Source organism: Malaya genurostris, chromosome 2 (genome assembly GCF_030247185.1).
Source record: "Malaya genurostris strain Urasoe2022 chromosome 2, Malgen_1.1, whole genome shotgun sequence".
Taxonomy (NCBI): domain Eukaryota; kingdom Metazoa; phylum Arthropoda; class Insecta; order Diptera; family Culicidae; genus Malaya; species Malaya genurostris.
In genome coordinates this window covers 16,952,601-16,971,005 of record NC_080571.1, presented here as the reverse complement: position 1 = coordinate 16,971,005, position 18,405 = coordinate 16,952,601, and the positions used below count along the sequence as shown (strand labels likewise).

The 18,405-nt window shown below is 39.3% G+C and overlaps 1 protein-coding gene across 5 annotated transcripts in view; it reads right to left on the bottom strand.

Annotated features, from left to right (window-relative positions):
- Window positions 1–10,878: 10,878 nt before the first annotated feature.
- Window positions 10,879–18,405, bottom strand: part of LOC131427071 (high affinity cGMP-specific 3',5'-cyclic phosphodiesterase 9A) — a 446,805-nt gene continuing 439,278 nt past the window's right edge. For 3 of the 5 annotated variants that reach the window (XM_058589982.1, XM_058589983.1, XM_058589984.1), the window contains 4 exons: window positions 13,663–13,789; window positions 13,294–13,589; window positions 12,909–13,239; window positions 10,879–12,841 (listed from right to left, as the gene is read on the bottom strand). In XM_058589982.1, coding sequence (XP_058445965.1) covers window positions 11,450–12,841; window positions 12,909–13,239; window positions 13,294–13,589; window positions 13,663–13,789 — 2,146 coding nt within the window. In that variant the 3' untranslated portion in view covers window positions 10,879–11,449. The remainder of the gene's footprint in view (window positions 12,842–12,908; window positions 13,240–13,293; window positions 13,590–13,662; window positions 13,790–18,405) is intronic. The other 2 variants (XM_058589985.1, XM_058589986.1) reach the window with 2 other exon arrangements.

The following is an 18,405-nucleotide window of genomic DNA, read 5'->3' as shown; positions in this document are numbered from 1 at the left end:
CCTACTTACACCTTTCTTTCCCCGTTCGGCTCTTCTGCTAACCAATAACACCCTACACTCTAAGCTTAGTTCCTTAGTAAATTCACCTACCATTCATCAGATCAGATCAACTACGCTCAGTAAATTTTGCTACAGTTTTCGGTCGTGTTTTGACTCTGTTTTTTTTTGTCTCTCCGATAACAAGTCCCGGTTCTAAATTGTTCCACATTTTCCGTTCCGCGTATTAGGCTTACGTTTTTCAACTAGTTTAGTGTTTTTGTTTTTTTATTTTTTTAAATATTTCTTAATTCCACTTAAATCACATTGATAGTATGACACATTTGTTGCTGTTTGCCGATTTCTGTCTCTGTGTGTATGTGTAGTGTGTTACTTTCAACTGGTTTAAAACATCTATATAATTTATTTTTTGTTTGATTTGTTTTCTTATTTTTTCAATAGTACCACATTTTGCCACTGCTTGTTGAGAATTTATTATCTCGGTTCGTTTTTTTTTTTTTTTGAGTTGTTGATGAATATGTGACACTTAGTTTAGTTTGTAGAAGACAGATGGGTTTTCCTACATATCGTTTCGTTTTTTGTAAGATTTCCTATTGAATTATATTTACAGAGTGAGGAGTGGAAGGTGCTCCGATGTTGCACTCCGATCGCCGCTGAACGCACGAAACTTTGGTCCAATATTGATCCGCATTAATATCAAGGAAATGTGTTTTGTAATATTTTTTTGTGATATTCTCGGTGGTTTCTATTGACGGGAAAGAGAGCTAACTGGTATGGCTTCTTGTGTGGCACATTACAGAATGTTTTTTTTTTTTTCATATTTGACTAATTGATTTCCCCACCGATTGGCTAGTGATAAGTTCTGATTCGGGAGGAAGAGACGTTAGGTTCTACCTTTATTTTTTGTTTGTTTTTGGTTACATCTGTGCTAGGAGAATCCGTGAACCGCGTGATCGCGCGGTACCGTCTATTAGTCTTTTTTTTTCAACAATTGTCATAACGAGTTGCATTGATGATTGATTCTTCCGGAGTGTGAAGGATCTTTCCATATCGCATACTAACATCTAGGATTTTACTACACTAAATCGTTTAATTCTAGTGATTAAGAAGTTGACACCAAAAAGGGAGGAGTTGATATTTCTGTGAGTGAGTGTGTGAGTGCTCTATGATATATTTTCCAATGAGTTCATGTGCAATGGTGTACGTGTCAACAGATCTCTCTCTGTGTGTGTGTCTTTGAGTGAGTGTTTCATTTGTGACTGTGTGCGTGAGAGAATTTTTTCTATTCACTCCTGCCTTTACTACTGTGCCATTTTAGTGGTTGCTTTCGGTTGTGCTAATCAGTTTAAGTATAGACAGTTTATTTATAATGTCGCCTGCAACATGAACATTTATCGTATCTAGTCGATTTTAAAATTCATTTTAAAATATTTTCATCTCTTCTTCGCAGCAGTACGGCCCACCACGGCTATTACTACTAGGACCTAGTACTACTCAGTGGTTTAGGTCGATAGACTACTAATGTCAGTGTTCGCATTCGTAGCTGGGAACGGCTGGCTCAATAAGTTTGTATTTTAGTGTATAGAATTCGCTATAGCAAACAGGATATAGTGGTTGTAAGGTACTTTCATCGAGAATCGGTTTGTTTCTTGGTTTTCTCATACCGACTTTGGAACTAGGTAGAACTGACATCCAAGCGTAGTTTGTTGAACTGCTCGCAATTAATTAAGACAGTTATTATCAAATGATTAGGTTCAAACTTATGTTGATTTCGCTTCAAGTCAAAACTATCCCAGTTGCAACCCAAACTGCTGTCAAAAATACATACATTTGACAGCAGTGTCAATTTTAATTTAATACAACAAACACTGGGTCGTGGCTTGCTTCACTTTTGTATGTTCCATCAGAAGTGCAAGCTTCTGCTGGCGTTTTATACCTGCCTCGCGAAAGAGCAACATCAAAGTAATCCATGGTTACAATCCACGTTAGCCAAATCCACGTTGAAATGTGTTGCGAGTGCTGCGAATCTTTACACCAATTGTTTTTCATTTTTGGTTCGAATTTGAAACTTCTTTAGCTAGTTTTTTACTGAGTAGTTAAATATAACTAGAGCTACGATTCAGTTCGAAATTTGACGGATGAAAAATTCGCACGTTTTTTTTTTTGCACTCTAAAAAAGATTTACCGGCAAATCACAGAAAATCGAGTATAAATTTTAATACCAGATGAATCATTCGTTTATCGCTTACTCTTTCATGACTAACTCTCAGCGAGAACCGATTCATTCGAAATTTACCTCTAAAGTGGATGATGACATATGGCATAACTCGACTGTCAAATATTAACTGAAAGTTACACTTATTCGCGAAAAGCCGGAATGTTTTGAATATGGTGAAAATAATGATATTTTGCAGCTATTTTCGTATATTTCTTGATTCATTCTAAGCAGTGGTCTTTTCACTTTTCCGAAGATTGTTTAACCGACGGCCGTTTCACAAACACCCATTTTACTAATGACAATGGTTTTCAACGGCTTTTTGCCGAAGACAGGTTTCACCGAAGATCATTTTTACCGAAGTTCATCTTTTTAAGGGCACATTTCCGAGTACAATCCTGGCCGATAATCGATTCGCCGAATACCGTTTTGCTGAAAGCAATTTGGCTTCGAAGGCCTTTTCCAACGGCCTTTTTACCAAACTATTTTCTTCGTTTTTTCCGAAAACTATTTTCAAAGCTGTTTTTACCAAAGGTCATCTCGCCAAAGGCCTTTTTGCTAGAGACCTTTTCGCTTCAGGATTTTTCTCCGAAGTAGGTTTTTCCGAAAGTCATTTTGCCGAAAACTATTTTTGTCGAAGACAATTTTTTCCGAATACAACTTTTTCCGAAGACAATTTTTACCGAAGACAATTTTTGCCGAAGACAATTTTTTTCGAAGTTATTTTTATCAAGCACGTTTCCGAAAAGTCGTTTTACCGAAACCGAAGGCCTTTTTCCAAAGGTCTTTTCATCGAAGATTTTTTCGTAACAAATTTTTTTTTTCGTCGACTATTTTCAAAGTTCATTCCATCAAAGGTAATCTCGCCGAAGGCCTTTTTGCTAAAGACCTTTTCGCCTCAGGTTTTTTATCCGAAGTACGTTTTTCCGGAAGTCATTTCACCAAATGGCAACTATTTTTGCCAAATCAAAACTATTTTTGCCGAAGATAATTTTTTCCGAAGACAATTTTTTCCTAAGACAGTTTTTACCGAAGACCATTTTTGCCGAAGACCATTTTTACCGAAGCTCATTTTTATCGAAGGGCACATTTCCGAGTATAATGCTGGCTGATAATCAATTTGCCGAATACCGTTTTGCTGAAAGCAATGTGGTTTCGTAGGCCTTTTTCCAAAGGTCTTTTTAAACAAGATCTTTTCGTCGAAGACTTTTTCGCCACAGACTATTTTCTTTGTTTTTTCCAAAACTATTTTCAAAGTTTATTCCATCGAAGGTCATTACCGAAGAAATTTTTTTGCCGAAGACAGTTTTTGCCGAAGACCTTTTTTTAAGTTGATTTTTATCGAAGAGCACATTTTCGAGTACAATTTTGGTCGATAATCAATTTGTCGAAAGCAATTTGGCTTCGAAGGTCTTTTTTACCAAAGATCTTTCCGTCAAAGACTTCTTTGCCTTTAGACTATTTTCTGGACTATCCCAAAGTTCATATCACCGAAAGTCATTCCTCCGAAGCCGACGGCCTTTTTCCAAATGACTTTTTAGCAAAGATCTTTTCGCACAATTTTGGTCGATAATCAATTTTCCGAATACCGTTTTGCTGAAAGCAATTTGGCTTCGAAAGTCTTTTTTACCAAAGGTCTTTCCGTCGAAGACTTCTTTGCCTTCAGATTATTTTCTGAAAGATTGCCAAAGTTCATTTCACCGAAAGTCATATCGCCGAAGCCGAAGGCCTTTTTTTAAATGACTTTTTATCAAAGATCTTTTTGTCGAAAACTTTTTCGCAACAAACTATTTTCTTTTTTTTTCGAAAATTATTTTCAAAATTTATATCACCGAAGATCTTTTCGCTAAAGACCTTTTCGTACCAGGATTTGTCCCCGAAGTACTTTTTTCTGAAAGTCATGTTGCCGGCAACTATTTTTGCCGAAAACAATTTTTTCCGAAGACAACTTTTTCCGAGGACAATTTTTTCCGAAGACAACTTTTACCGAAGACAATTTTTGCCGAACATCATTTTGGCCGGAGACCATTTTTACCGAAGTTCATTTCTATCGAAGGACACTTTTCCGAGTGCAATTTTGGCCGATAATCAATTTGCCGTTTTGCTGAAACTAGTTTATGCTTCTAAGGCCTCTTTTTACAAAGGTAATTTTACCAAAGGTCTTTTCGTCGAAGGTTTTTTCGCCGCAAACTATATTCCGAAGAAGTTCTAAAGTTCATTTCACCGGAAGTCATTTCGATGAAGACATTTTTGGCAAAGGTCTTTTCGCCTTAGAATTTTTCCTCGAAGTACGCTTTTCCGAAGGTCATATTTCCGAAACTATTTTGCCGAAGACCATTTTTTCAGATGTTAATTTTTGATGAGCATTAATCGAAGGACACTTTTCCGAGAATCATTGATTTTGTTTCACTGAAAGCTATTTTACTTAAAATCATTTCGCCAAAATCCACTTTGCCGAAGGTTATTTTACCGACAGCCGTTTTACCAATGGCGATCTTTCCAATGATTTTTTGGCGAAGGTTTTTTCGTCAAAAGCCTTTCCGCCGAAATACGTTATCCGGAGTTTATTTCACTGAAGGTCATTTAGTCGAAGATAACTTTTGCCATCTTATCATTGTTCCAATGACTTTTTGCCTTTTTTCCAATTAATCGAAGGACACTTTTCCGAGAATCATTTTTACCGACGACCAATTTGTCGAAGATCGTTCTGCTGAGAGCCTTTTTGTTTAAGATCATTTCGCCCAAGGCCACTTTGTCGAAGTTTGTTTTTCCAACGACCGATTGGTTAATGGTCGTTTTATCAATGACCATCTTTCCAATGACGATTTTGCCGATGGAAATTTTTCGTAAGGAATTTTGTAAAATACTGTTTAGTCACTGGTAATTTTGCCGAACTCCAATTCGCCGATGACCATTATTATGAAAAATATTTTTCCGAGAACCATTAAGTCTAAGACCAATTTGAAGAAATCCTTTTTCGAAGACTAATTGTGTTGAAAACTTTAATAGTTTTTTCATAGGACATTTTACCGTAGGTCATTCTCCTGGAGCAAAACTCACTCACCCAAGACCATATTGTCCTATAATTTACCGAGAGTTATGATGAAGAACATTTTCTGCACGCCATTTTGTCGAAGGCCATTTTTGTGCCGATTGTCATTTTGCGGAAGTTTATTTTGACCGATTTCGTCAAAGACACAAAGGACATATTTCCAGGTACCAATTCGCCGTATGATTTTTTCTGAAGACTATTCCTACCAGAAGTCATCTTTAAAAAAGTCATTGAGCCGATTATTATTATTATTTTACCAAAGATAATTTTGCCGAAATAAATTTTGTCGAACACAGTTCTATCTAAGGTCATTTTGCCGAAGAGCATTTCGTCGAAAGCAATATTTTTGCCGAAGCCTAAATGGGGTTCTGCTGAAGGCGATTCTACCAAGGGCTTATTTGCCGAAGGTTAGCACAGAAAACAGATATACAGGTTTACATATGGCTTGTGTGTAAAATTTGCTCAATCAGCGTGACAAATATTTGCAGATGTCACCGCGATCGACACTATGTTGGGGCGGCATTCACTTAACGCTAAATTTTTGTTTTGCTATTGGTTAAAAGGACAAGTTTAGTTTTGTTTTATTCCGATCGAATTCTCATGTGAGTAAAACGATATGGGAATAAAGTTGTCCTTGACACTTAGAGAAATCCCGGGAGAAGTGTTCAAATTACTCTAGTTGAAATATTTCTATCACAGGTTGGAAGATTTTGTTATCGTTCCGGAACATAGTAGAACGTCGCAGCAAATAGTCGAGTAGGTGCCAGAAGTATTTGAAACGTATGGCAAATTTGGAATTTACAAAGAATTTTTTGAAGTGTCGTTCGAGCCTGTGCATCTTTTATCTGTGCCGAAAGCTATTACGCAAAAGACTTTTCTGAAGTTTAATTTGCCGAAGGTAATTTTACCGAAGTTTGTTTTGCCGAAAATTACTAGTCCGAAGATTATATTTTTAGAAGTTCATTCAGATAAAAACTGTTTTGTCGGAAATACCCTACCATGAAAATTTGGCGTCCAGGGCAAAATAAGAGATTTGCCGCCTTCATCGTTGGTTTAGTGAGCAAAAAAAACAAAGCTGAACTCTCCGGAAAAGATGACTTGGGCGATCAAAAAAAGAAAAAAAAGATTCCATGGATTGGTTTGCCGCCCCCCTTACAACGTTGCGTCCGGAGCAATTGCCCCCTTTCGCCCCTCCCCCCCCCCCCTCCCTCTAGATACGCCACTGGCCGAAGGATATTTTGCCGAAAGTGATTTTCTGAATATCTAAAGGACAAATTTATCATTTTTACGAAGACAATTTTGCCGAAGGACGATTTTTTTATTATGGACTTTTTTCATTAGACTCCTTTGCTAAAGGCATTTTTTTCCGAAGGCTACACAAATCTATTTCACTGAAGGTTAATAACCAGGGCCATTTAGATAAAAGCTGGTTCGTCGGAAACAATTTTGATAAAGGCTTTTTTCTAAAATGGATTATCTTAAGGCAATTTTGACGGATGCCGTTTTGAATACGATCTTTTTACCGAAGTATGTGTCGAAAAAAAAACCATTCGCCGAAGGTCAAATTCTCTTTTTTATTTTATTTATTTTTTTAAGGACATTTGCCACTCGTCACTTTGTTGAAGACAATTTTGTTGAGTGATTTTTACTCGTAGACCGTTTCCTTAGATACCAAATTTCCGATGGTCTTTTCATCGAAGCACTTTTTCGAATACCATTGTGTCGAAGGTAATTTTTCGAACTTATTTGGTTATTTGTTGAAGGCTTATCTGTCAAAGGTCACATTACCGAAGTTAGTTTTGTCGAAGGATAATTTTCCGAGGGTCTTCTTATCGGAAGACATTATAACGAAGGTCATTTCTTTTTGAGTTCGGATTGCCAAAGAACATATTTGCCAGGTACACGACTGTACAGTGGAAGGTGACGACAAATAGAAAATTCGGGGCAAAAGAAGTAAACGAATTCGCAATTCGCTTTTTCCCACTTTTTTTCGCCCACTCTGATTTTATTCGAAATTTATTCCGAACTGACAATGTAAACGTTAGTGTCGTCATTTACAGACCTCAAAATTCTGTCCAGAGATGCCAGGTCTGAAGATTTGTCTATCTACTATCATTTAGCTGACAACAATACTATTTATTTCCATGAAAATACCGAATTTTGTGACGAATAAAGAGTTTTTTTTTCAAGGGGTACTTCTTCATATATTACAAAATGAATAAAGCAACCGCTGAATGTCATCGTAGCATACTCTAGCTGAGCGAATGTGTCAGTTGTTTGTACGGTTTAAAAGTGGCTTTTGATTTTTAGAAGACGAAGAACGAACTGAAGTGCCATAAAGGTTTGAAGATAAAGAATTGTATGGTCAAAACTCGTTGCTTGTTGCTGACATTCAACAGCAATGATCCGAGTGGTAGGCAATTGGATGCCGTATAAATTGAAGCCAAGCGACGGCGAACTGCTGCAACGGTACAACAAAGTCCTGGCATTACATTCCTTTTGTGGAATTTGGCCTTTCTGTTTCAACAGACTTTGCAGCCGATTCTTAGTGTACAGAATCATTGCATGGCTAGTACTATGGATCCTACTGACACTAAGAATCCTTTCAGGTCGGGGCTCGAATATACGACAACTGGTTTGTAAGACCAGCGTCCTTTGCATTGAACCGCCAACCCGGGTATATGCAACGGTACAAAAGAAACGGAATTTTTGCCTCAAATTGTTACTAGCGATAAAAAGTAGGTCCATTACGATAATCTAAAACGTCGAGCAGCGCATGGATTCTCCGGCCATGCATCATCATCGACGGCCGTTCAGAATATTCATGGTCTGAAGGTTATGCTCGATAACACATGGATCAATAAGTCCCGAGACTAAAGCAGAGATGGCGCTCGTAGTAAACCAGTAACCACGTCTTTCTAGAGTACTAACCTTTGCTTGAAACGGGTCAAAATTTTAAGTCGATCCGACCAGAAACAGCTGAGTCATCAAGGTTGGAGTAAAGTCGTTTTGTAGTTTGTTTAAAAAATGGAAAAAACCGAGTTTCGTGTGTTTTTTAATGGGTAAAAACACCGTGCAAGCGAAACAATGGATTGAAAAATATTATCCGGACTCTTGTCCATCAAAAGCAACGATTTGTCGGTGTTTCGCCGAGTTTAAACGTGGTCGTACCGACACAAATGACGCGGAACACTCGGGTAGACCTGTGGAAGCCGTTACACCGGAAAATGTGAGTGAAGTGACAAAAATTATAATGAAAGATCGTAAAGTGAAGCTCCGTGAGATTGCTGAGATGACACAGATATCATATGGAAGTGTATTTACTATCCTTCATGAAAAATTGAGCATGAAAAAGGTTTTTTCCAAGCGGGTGCCGCGATTGCTTTCGATGGAACAAAAACAGCCTGCCACAAGTCGATGAAAACAATGGCGAAATTGAACGAATTGGGCTTTGATCTGTTTCCCCACACCCCATACTCGCCAGATTTAGCCCCCAGTGACTACTGGCTCTTTGCTGATCTTAAAAAAAATGCTCCAGGGAAAAAGATTTGGCTCAAATGAGGAGGTCATCGCTGAAACTGAAGCTTATTTTGAAGCGAAAGATAATTTTTTTTATAAACATGGTATTGAAAAATTGAAAAAACGTTGGAACCATTGTATCACCCTAAAAGGTGATTATGTTGATGAATAAAAAAAGGCGGGTGGGTAATGTCAGAGACAGAACTGGATGTCATGAATACGAAAACAACTGACATGTTCCTTAACACTTCCGAATATCAATTAGTTGATCAATTGTATGAATTATGCAAGCATTCCCCTATTCCACATTTTTCGCAAAAACAAAGAAAGCTTCATTTGATCTAGATTACTGTGAATTTCACACAGCGAAAAGTGCAAAAATCAAATCAATCAGTTCTAGATTTGCACTGAGGATTACCTTCGATTTGCGAGCGAGCGAAACTAGCTTTGCAAACGACACAAAATACATCTGCTCGCAGTGGCGATAGAGTCCAAACTGATCCAATTTTTGTTGAGAGGGTTGTTTTTACCTGATTTTGTTTGTAGCTTTTTCACTAATGGGCGGTCCTAACGGCTATAAAAATAGCCGCATACAGAATTTAATGTCGATTATTTCATTTCGGATTTGCATTTCATTGAAAGAAACTCTCCGGATGCTGCATGTTTTTCAATAGTGCACTATTGAAATACTTCAATGCTGTTGCTATACACGTTTAAGTTGAAAAATTTCAATTCTATTGGTAGTTAGATTATATAAATCCTTCTACACATTCGGTAAACACATACTTAGAAACACACAAATATGAAGTCCTACCCCATCCGCCGTGAATCCCAGACATTGCTTCATATGATTACTATTTATTCCGGTCGAGAGTAGTTCGTCTCCGTAATCTTTCATATTTCTTAACTAAGTTACTAAAATTTTTGAACTAATTTTCAACAATGTGAAATGTGCTATACTTTCCCGCTTTCGAATATTGATTATTACTGGAATAGTAGGGAAAATATTTGTGATTTTTACTTGGCTGCTTTGTTCTAACCTCTCCTTTTCCTTTATAAAAATGCTTTATATATAGCAAAGTTCAATGATCTGTAGTAATAATTTTTTGTGCCCCCCACCCCCCCCCTCCCCCCCCCCCCATTGTTGAAAAACGCTAAAGCAGTTTGATGAATCTTCAAGAAAAAAACATCAGCTTGTTTGGTAAAATGTCTCAAACAAACTGATATTTCTCTTTTGAATTTCCGCTCAATGACTGCGAAAAAAACTGCTCTTCGCTTTGCAACAATGGCCGTTTTTCTAAGATTGTAAATTGCCCCTTAAGGATGAAAAACTTTATATCAAGTTGAAAAAGATTGTTAATAGCTATTAAACCAATCAACGGTTATAATCACACATTAAACATTAAACAATTCTGTCCGCTTTTGTCAAGCTCTATGAAGCGAACTGTCACCTTGTCATTTTAGAACTAGCTTTACGTAACATTCGTTTAGGTTTCAAACAAATTCACACAATCATGAAAAAGACAAAATTAGTCGATCTAATTAGTAAACAAACCGAACTAACGCTTGGATGTCTGCCACTGCCTATTCATGGCCTACTGCTGTGCTGTCACACTTGCGGGGTATCCACATAAATTCGGGACTTCAGCTGATTTTGATACTCGTTAGGTGGTACGCGTTTATGTTTGTGTATTTTTGTAGTTCCCGGAAGTCGGTTTCCTAGGCGCCGGGGCAATATCAGTAAAATCATTTCCCGGCTACATTATGTGTTTATAGAAAGTGATATGTTTGGTTTGGTTTAAAAAGTGATAGAATAAAAGCTATGTAGGTTATGAGGGCACCTTTCCGTTTTTTCTTCTTCTTCATGTTTTGTTTGTTGGATATGGGTAAGAGTTTTGTGAGTAGTAGTGCTTCGCAAAATTCCAACTAAAATACTATCTACTATTTCTTATCGTTCACTGCGAAGAGTCCTTTTTTCCGAACAAGTAGCGTTTTTTTCGATGGGAAAGATTAGTTTTTAATTTAGTAAATCTGAGTAAAATGATTGAACAGTGTAATGCCAAACGCAGCACTGAGATTCTACGTTATTTGTGAGTTTTTGAAAATATGCTAGTCGTTACCGGGAAAAAAAACCAAACACACAAAACATGGATTGAACATCATTCAGTCCGCGTCAAAAAAAATGTAATAAGCCTCCGATAAATGCTTCCCATCGCGTTGACTCTTGTCCGGCAAGCGCTTCCCGTACCTACCGCACCGATCGGCCGATACACCCACGCCCCTCACTTTCAAACACTTTCCGCCGGTGGTGGTGGCAGTGTCCGCTCGCAGCATTTGCAAATTAATGAGCTCATCCGTTCGGTCAAACAGCTCCAGTAGCTAACCAGAACCGAGGTGTGTTTGGAGGAAATCGATTCCGATTCGGCGTACGGTGCTCGCTGCGATACGGTCACAACACCGGCCTCCTCGTGTGATGACTGTCTTCGATTTCGGTGTTGATGTGGTTGTTGTTGTTGTAGTTGTTGTAGTTGCTGTTGTTGCTGACTTCCTCCGGAGCTGCTACTGGCCGGAAGCAGCTGATTAGAAGGTGGCGGTGTTGGTGAGTCCGTTTGCAGTGAACTCGATGCTAGCAGGATGCCCTGCAACGACGGCTCGTACGGGTGTTGTCAAATGGTCTCGCTGATACTGGCGGCGCTTTTAGTGGTGTCATCCAGTGGCGGGGGACGAATTCCGGAACTGATGGTCGTATCGTTCGCTTCCTCGTTGAGTGATTTGTTCAGTGAAAAAGTTAGACTCTTGTGGCTCCCACCGCAACTGGAACCGCCGCCACCGGCCGTGCTGCCACTCAAACTGCGACAGCAATTTCGCGATATCGGAACATCCAAACTGTACGCTCGATTTCGAGCCGTATTCATCGAGCTGATGACTTCGCTGTTTCGATGTTGCATCAGAATAGGCGAAATAGACTTTGGTTGATTCAGGATCACACCACCAGCGTAGCAAAAGTCTCCTACGCACTCCCCACTGGCATCGCAAATCGCAATCGGTCCCCCAACGTCTACAGTCTTCGATTTCTCCAGGACACGATTCTTTCTTTCGGTGCCACCGCCTTTGCCGGATCCCTCGGACTGAGATTCGTTGCCATCCTCTCCGCTGGCGTTTGCCAACAGCTGCAACTTCTTCGATTCCTTCGAGTCAAAACTAAAGCTCAATCTACCTGTCAGCTGTTTCAGTCTTGAGATGATTGATTTCGACGTCGTTCCGTTAGTCCCATTGACGCCTCCGTTACCGGTCTTTCCCATCGATCCACTCGTACCATCCTGTGCCGTCTCCCGGCCATTGTTATTATTATTACTAGCGTTCCGAATCTTCACCAGCTTCTGCTGCTGACTCCAGTTCATCTTCTTCCCAACATTTTTGTTATTGTTGCTACTATTGTTATTATTGTTTAAATTGGTGTACAGCTTACCGGAAGCGACAGACGGCACAGCAATATTCATGTTCTCACAATCCTGCACCGTTCGGAGCTGATGTAGCGCAGCCGCCGCCTGCTGGTAATGGTGATGATGATGATGTAAATGCGCATGATGACTAGATTGATACGGTCCCAGTCCCACCTGCCCCTGTTGCGGCTGTATTTGAGACATGGCCTGCTGCGACGGCGGCGGGTGCTGCTGCTGTTCGCTATTACTGTTCAGACTGGTACTCTTGTCCGACGACGAGTACATTCCGGTGGTGGAGTCATGCTCCAGACTGCGGTGCTGTCGCTGGTGATAATAAACACTGTTATCGGACGCCACCGTCTGTATCTGGATGCCGTCGGACATCCGACGGTTGTTACTGTACTGGTCTAAGCTAATGGCGCGATTTGAACCAAAATACGTTCGATTAGTATGCTGAATGTTGCCGTGGGAGCCACGAATCCGCGTACCTGTCGTGTAGTACTCGCCGATCATCGACGGGCGCTTCTCGCGGCTCCCCTTGCGAGAGTTCGGATGCGACTGCTTGCGGTTGCTGCTTTCCGTGTCCACCTTGAACTTGGACGTTTTCTCCGCAACCTGAAAAAGTTAACAAACGGTTACGTTTTCGCTCGCACTTTCCTAGTATCCGAACTGGCCCACTTACATCCACTTCCGTGGCAGTCTCCGAATCTCCACTCTCACTGCCCTCGGGAAGGTCATGCAGTTCCGCTGTAACGATTAAAATAGATTCATCAACTGACGCTCTAGAGGCGGATCTTTTCGAAGGAATACTACGTCTTGATTTCATGCTGATGCCGCTCTGCGATCGTGGAAGCTGCGGCGAACCACCGGATCCGGTTCCGGTTCCTCCACCGACGCTGCTACCACCACCGGTACCAATCGTCCCAGTTCCCGAAGTAGTGGCACTGTTTTCCGAAATTTGTTCCGCTTCAACGATCGAACGGCGGGTTTTGTTGGCGACATCGTTCAGTTTCCTACAAAAAAAAACCAGTTAAACCGAAAACCTCCCGAAAAGCCATTCCCCATACTTGTAGTAATCCAGTGCTTGCCGAACCGGAGTAATGATCAGATCGGTTAGCTCGGGAAGCAGCTCGCCGAGTGCTTCGAACAGGGGCAAAAGTACCAAACCGATAAACCGCACCTCACTGCCCGGTTTGCTGACCTTGTCCGGGTCCATGAAGGGCGTCACCGGCAGGCCTTCCGACTTTTCGGCAGCACTTTGGGCGAAAAATTCCTGCAGTAACCGATCCAGCCACGGTTCCGCCACCTCCATCGGTCGAGCTTCATTCGAAATGTCCGCGACCTTGATTAGCACCATGCACAACTGAAAAAAGAAAACAAACGGAAAATAAGTCCCGTTAGGATCAGTGCTCAGCAGTTGTCGTTCCGTCACCTACCAAATTAGTGTGAACTTTGTTGTTGTAGTCAAAATTAGGAGTAGCCTCTTGGAATTGCGTCAGTATTTCATTGTGTCTGGCCATGTCCGTTGCCAGAATGCATCGAATGATACCCTCACGAACGTCTCTGCAATTACAGTAACAGATAGATAGCAATTATTTATCGTAAAAGCAACTACAATTCTCTCAATTATTCGAACTCAACTAAATGGATCGTTCATCATTCCGATAATTTCCGACTTGACAGGCTTCTTCGAAACCAATAAATATCTCAAACAATGGGAAAACTACGGCTTCTGTGTCGATCGATCGTGTGCCACGATGGAAAATGAAGTGAAAATAATAGAGCCCTTCTCCCACCTAACTCCACCTGGTCTACTTGGAACCATGTATGTATTTCGTATGCAGAACGACTGCCACACAAAACACCGCCATCAAAGTGATGATACTCCAGTGGCGTACTCGAAGTGCACTCGAATCGGTCCATCGGTCGGTGTGGCTATTTGCACGGTACAAACTGCAACGAAGGATGCAAGAAGATGCAGTTGTTGTAATTGATGCCCACCGGTCGCCGTGTGTTGTTGGTTACAGACTTACCGAACGGTATAATGAAAATGGCAGCTTTGACTTCGAAAAGATAATTATTAGACAATTAGGACTTTATATCAACAAAGAAGTATTTCGGTACTTTGCTTGAAAATTTCGTTTCCGTTTTCCAAAGCTTTTCTTTATAACATTTTCAAATCTAATTACCAATATGTATTGTTTATTGGAATATGAATAAAATTTAGATTGTTAAGATTTAAGTCTAGAAGAACAACTCCAGTGGATAAACTAGGAAATTTATTTGCTTTTTGTAATATTTGTCATTCTAACAAGTTGATGAGTAGTTGAATGTTCAAGATGAAATCCAGATTGTTCTATTAAAAGTATAGAATTCTCATTTATATGAGACATCTTTCTTAGTAATATTTCTTTTTTAAAGTTTACTTATAGAAGAAAGAAAACTAATTGGTCGTGAACTGGATGTTTCTGCTGGGTTTTTATCGAGTTTGAGGATTGTTACTGACCACGACGAGATTGACAGCAAGTGCTTTCACGCAGAGTGATATCGTAGACTCTGAGGAAAATAAAACACGTTATTTTAACGCTCTGAATTAAACGTAGTTTATTAAAATTAAATAAATGTTGTTCCGTTAACCGAGTTGTAATTCGTAAGACACAAAATAGTTGGCGACGAGGATAGTCGGTTTTAAGTAATTTCGTCGGTGTGTCGAATTTTAATAGTTCTAACCTCACAATGGCGCAAGAAGCCGGTCTTGCTGACATCTTAGCACAGCTCAGCAGAATAATGGCAAACCAACAGTTGGAAAACTCTCCTTGAGCAGCTAGTACGGCCGAAGGAATTCCTGATGGAAGCACTTTCAAACACCATTACAAAATTTTCCTATGATCCCCAAAACGGAGTGGTTTTCGATAAATGGTACGCGCGGCATGAGAAAGTTTTAACAAAGAAAGGAGAAAAACTGAATGATGCTGAAAAAGTGAGACTGTTACTGCAAAAGATGAGTTCCGTAAATCACGATAGATACGTAAATCTCATTTTGCCCAAAACGTCGCGAGAAGTTCCTTTTGCAGAAACAGTTGCCACACTGAAGGAAATGTTCGGGCATCAAATATCGGTTTTTTTCGACGCTATCAGTGTTTGCAGACAGCCAAACGAGTAGCAGAAGATTTTGTCTCGTATGCAAGTTCCGTCAATCGAGCTTGTGAAGATTTTAACATCCGGGAAATCACAGCGGACCAGTTTAAATGTCTTGTGTTTGTGGCTGGACTTGATTTTGAAAAGCATAAGGACATCATGCTTGCGAAAATGGAAAACGAATCGGAGACGGATCCAATGACACTCAAAAAGCTGTTACTGGAATGCCAACACTTAGATAATCTCAAACATGACACAGCTGCACGGAAAGACCGAAATCAGCATTTTGGCGAAAAAATTAGTTGATTTTCTGATTTTAGTTAGTTATTTTTTGAGACAACTAAAAAAATCTTACTTTTGCTAATTTAGATTTTTTAGTTCTAGTTCCCTTAATAATAATAATAAAATATTTGTTGAAATGGCTATGTTTTTAGTTGAATTCACTAATTAAACGTGCTGTCTTTTCTTACTTCATATCCATTCAACTAATTTTTTAGTTGAATTAGTGAAATAAAACGTTGTTTTCAACCAACATAAATGGTTGAATTGGTTTCTGCAATTTGCAGCTATATGGCGCTTTGTCACCGAAAAAAACGTTAACACCGTAATGACTACTAGCCACTAGATGGCACACTACCACCGAAAAAAAATTCAGTCGCAGTAGTCTTTTCTATATTGGCAGGTATAAACACGATGTTGTATTGGAGAAAAAGACATAAGCGAAACATGAACTTCTTTTTGAAAATTTTGCTTCTGAATCGCTGTTTTCTTCATTCGATTGCGCGAAATCGACTCTCTCACTGAAAACTTTGAGCACTCGGAAGATACAAAAAAAAACATCATTTGACATGTACAATTAGAGTGCAACATTCGAAACTCACTTCACTGTTCCGCGTGAAAACATTATTACGCACAATCGCTTCAAATGCGCACAAATTCTGAATAAATACACTTTCCACTGACAGTTTACGTCATTTTTACATATCGGTTTAGAAATTTATATATGGATATATCGAAACATATGCGAAAAACATCAAAACAATTTGCAAGCAGTTTCAACAAGACTGTCCCTTTTAGCTTTTTAATGGAGTGTTTTGCTTTGACACTTCTCATGAGTTTTTGGCTATTAAACTTGTTAATAAAACCAATTTCATTTTTGTTTTCTTTGTGCTGTCCTTCAGTGCTGATGGTGATAGACAAAAAGGAACAAATTTTCTGATTTTAATAACAAAATTAGTTGTCAACGAGAATTTCGTGTAGGATTGAAATATTGCTGGTTTGTGTCCGGGATATTCGGCAACTAAACACATTCTCTAAAAATAAGAGTTTATTTCAGCAAAGTAAATTCTCAATTTTAACTAATTTTATATTATTATTATTATTATATCGTTTATTTACCCCCGGTTTTAACCTAATAATGGTCGTTCACCGGGTATGTATCAGATTGGGGTAGGGGTTTGGGGGTGGCTGGGAGATATAAGGTGGGGCATTTCGGGGAAAGGGGGGGGGGGGAGTTTTTACATAGAGTCAGTAATAATGGTTACAACTAATTTTATAGTTATTTTAGAAATTTTGTTGTTAAAATCAACTAATTCAAAAACAGTAATACGAATTAGGCGCAGAGCTTATTTCGGTCGTTCCGTGAACGATCCAAAATCTACGAAACTCTTTTTCACGGCTTGGATTGCCGATGGTAATAGTGTCGGACAATGCAGCTCAATTTGTCTGTGATGAGTTTGAATCATTTTGCAAAAACAATGGTATCAAACATATGTTGACTGCTCCTTACCATCCGCAATCTAATGGACAGGCGGAACGTTTTGAAGATTCAATGAAAAGAGCTATGATGAAAATAAACAAGGGAGAACCCCTTCAGGAGACACTCGAGGTGTTTCTAGCAACTTATCGTTCAACGCCAAGTGAAACCACTGGACAAAAATCTCCAAGTGAACTCATGTTTGGTCGACGAATAAGGACTACACTTGACCTACTGCGTCCTATGCAAGCACCAGATATTAGACAGTCTGGAGAGAGATGCCCGATGCGTCGGTTCATACCTGGTGACTTGGTATATGCAAAGGTGTACAAACGAAATACCTGGTCCTGGGAACCCGGGAAAGTCGTTGAGAAGCTGGAAGTAGTGAACTATAATGTATGGATAGTTGGGCAAAGGCAAAAGTTAATTGTTCGCACATCAACCAACTTCGTACCCGTTTTGAAATGAAAGATAAGATAATGCACCGTGAGCGAACAGAGAGTGATCATCTTTTTCCATTGAGCATTCTGCTAGACGAGTTTGGCATCACTCAACCAGGAGTAATCGTTTCAGAGGAATCTGTTTCACCTATACCGACAAAAAGCAATGATAAATCTGAACATCCGACGACTCCAAATACGAGTGGTTCAATAGTTAAAAAACCGAGTCGTATTCCACCTGTTTCATCCTGTACAACTAGGGGACGATCAGTGCGTCTTCCGCCGAGGTTCGACACGGAACGACCGAAATTAGCTCTGCGCCTAATTCGTATTACTGTTTTTGAATTAGTTGATTTTAACAACAATATTTCTAAAATAACTATAAAATTAGTTAAAATTGAGAATTTACTTTGCTGAAATAAACTCTTATTTTTAGAGAATGCGTTTAGTTGGCGAATATCCCGTACACAAACCAGCAATATTTCAATCCAACACGAAATTCTCGTTGACAACTAATTTCGTTATTAAAATCAGAAAATTTGTTTCTATTTATCTATCACCGTCATTACTGAAGGACAGCACAAAGAAAACAAAAATGAAATTGGTTTTATTAACAAGTTTATTAGCTAAAAACTCATGAGAAGTGTCAAAGCAAAACAAACCATTAAAAAGCTAAAAAGGACAGTCTTGTTGAAACTGCTTGCAAATTGTTTAGATGTTTTCTCATATGTTACGATATATCCATATATAAATTTCTAAACCGATATGTAAAAATGACGTAAACTGTATTTATTCAGAATTTGTGCGCATTTGAAGAGATTGTAGGTAATAGTGTTTTTACGCGG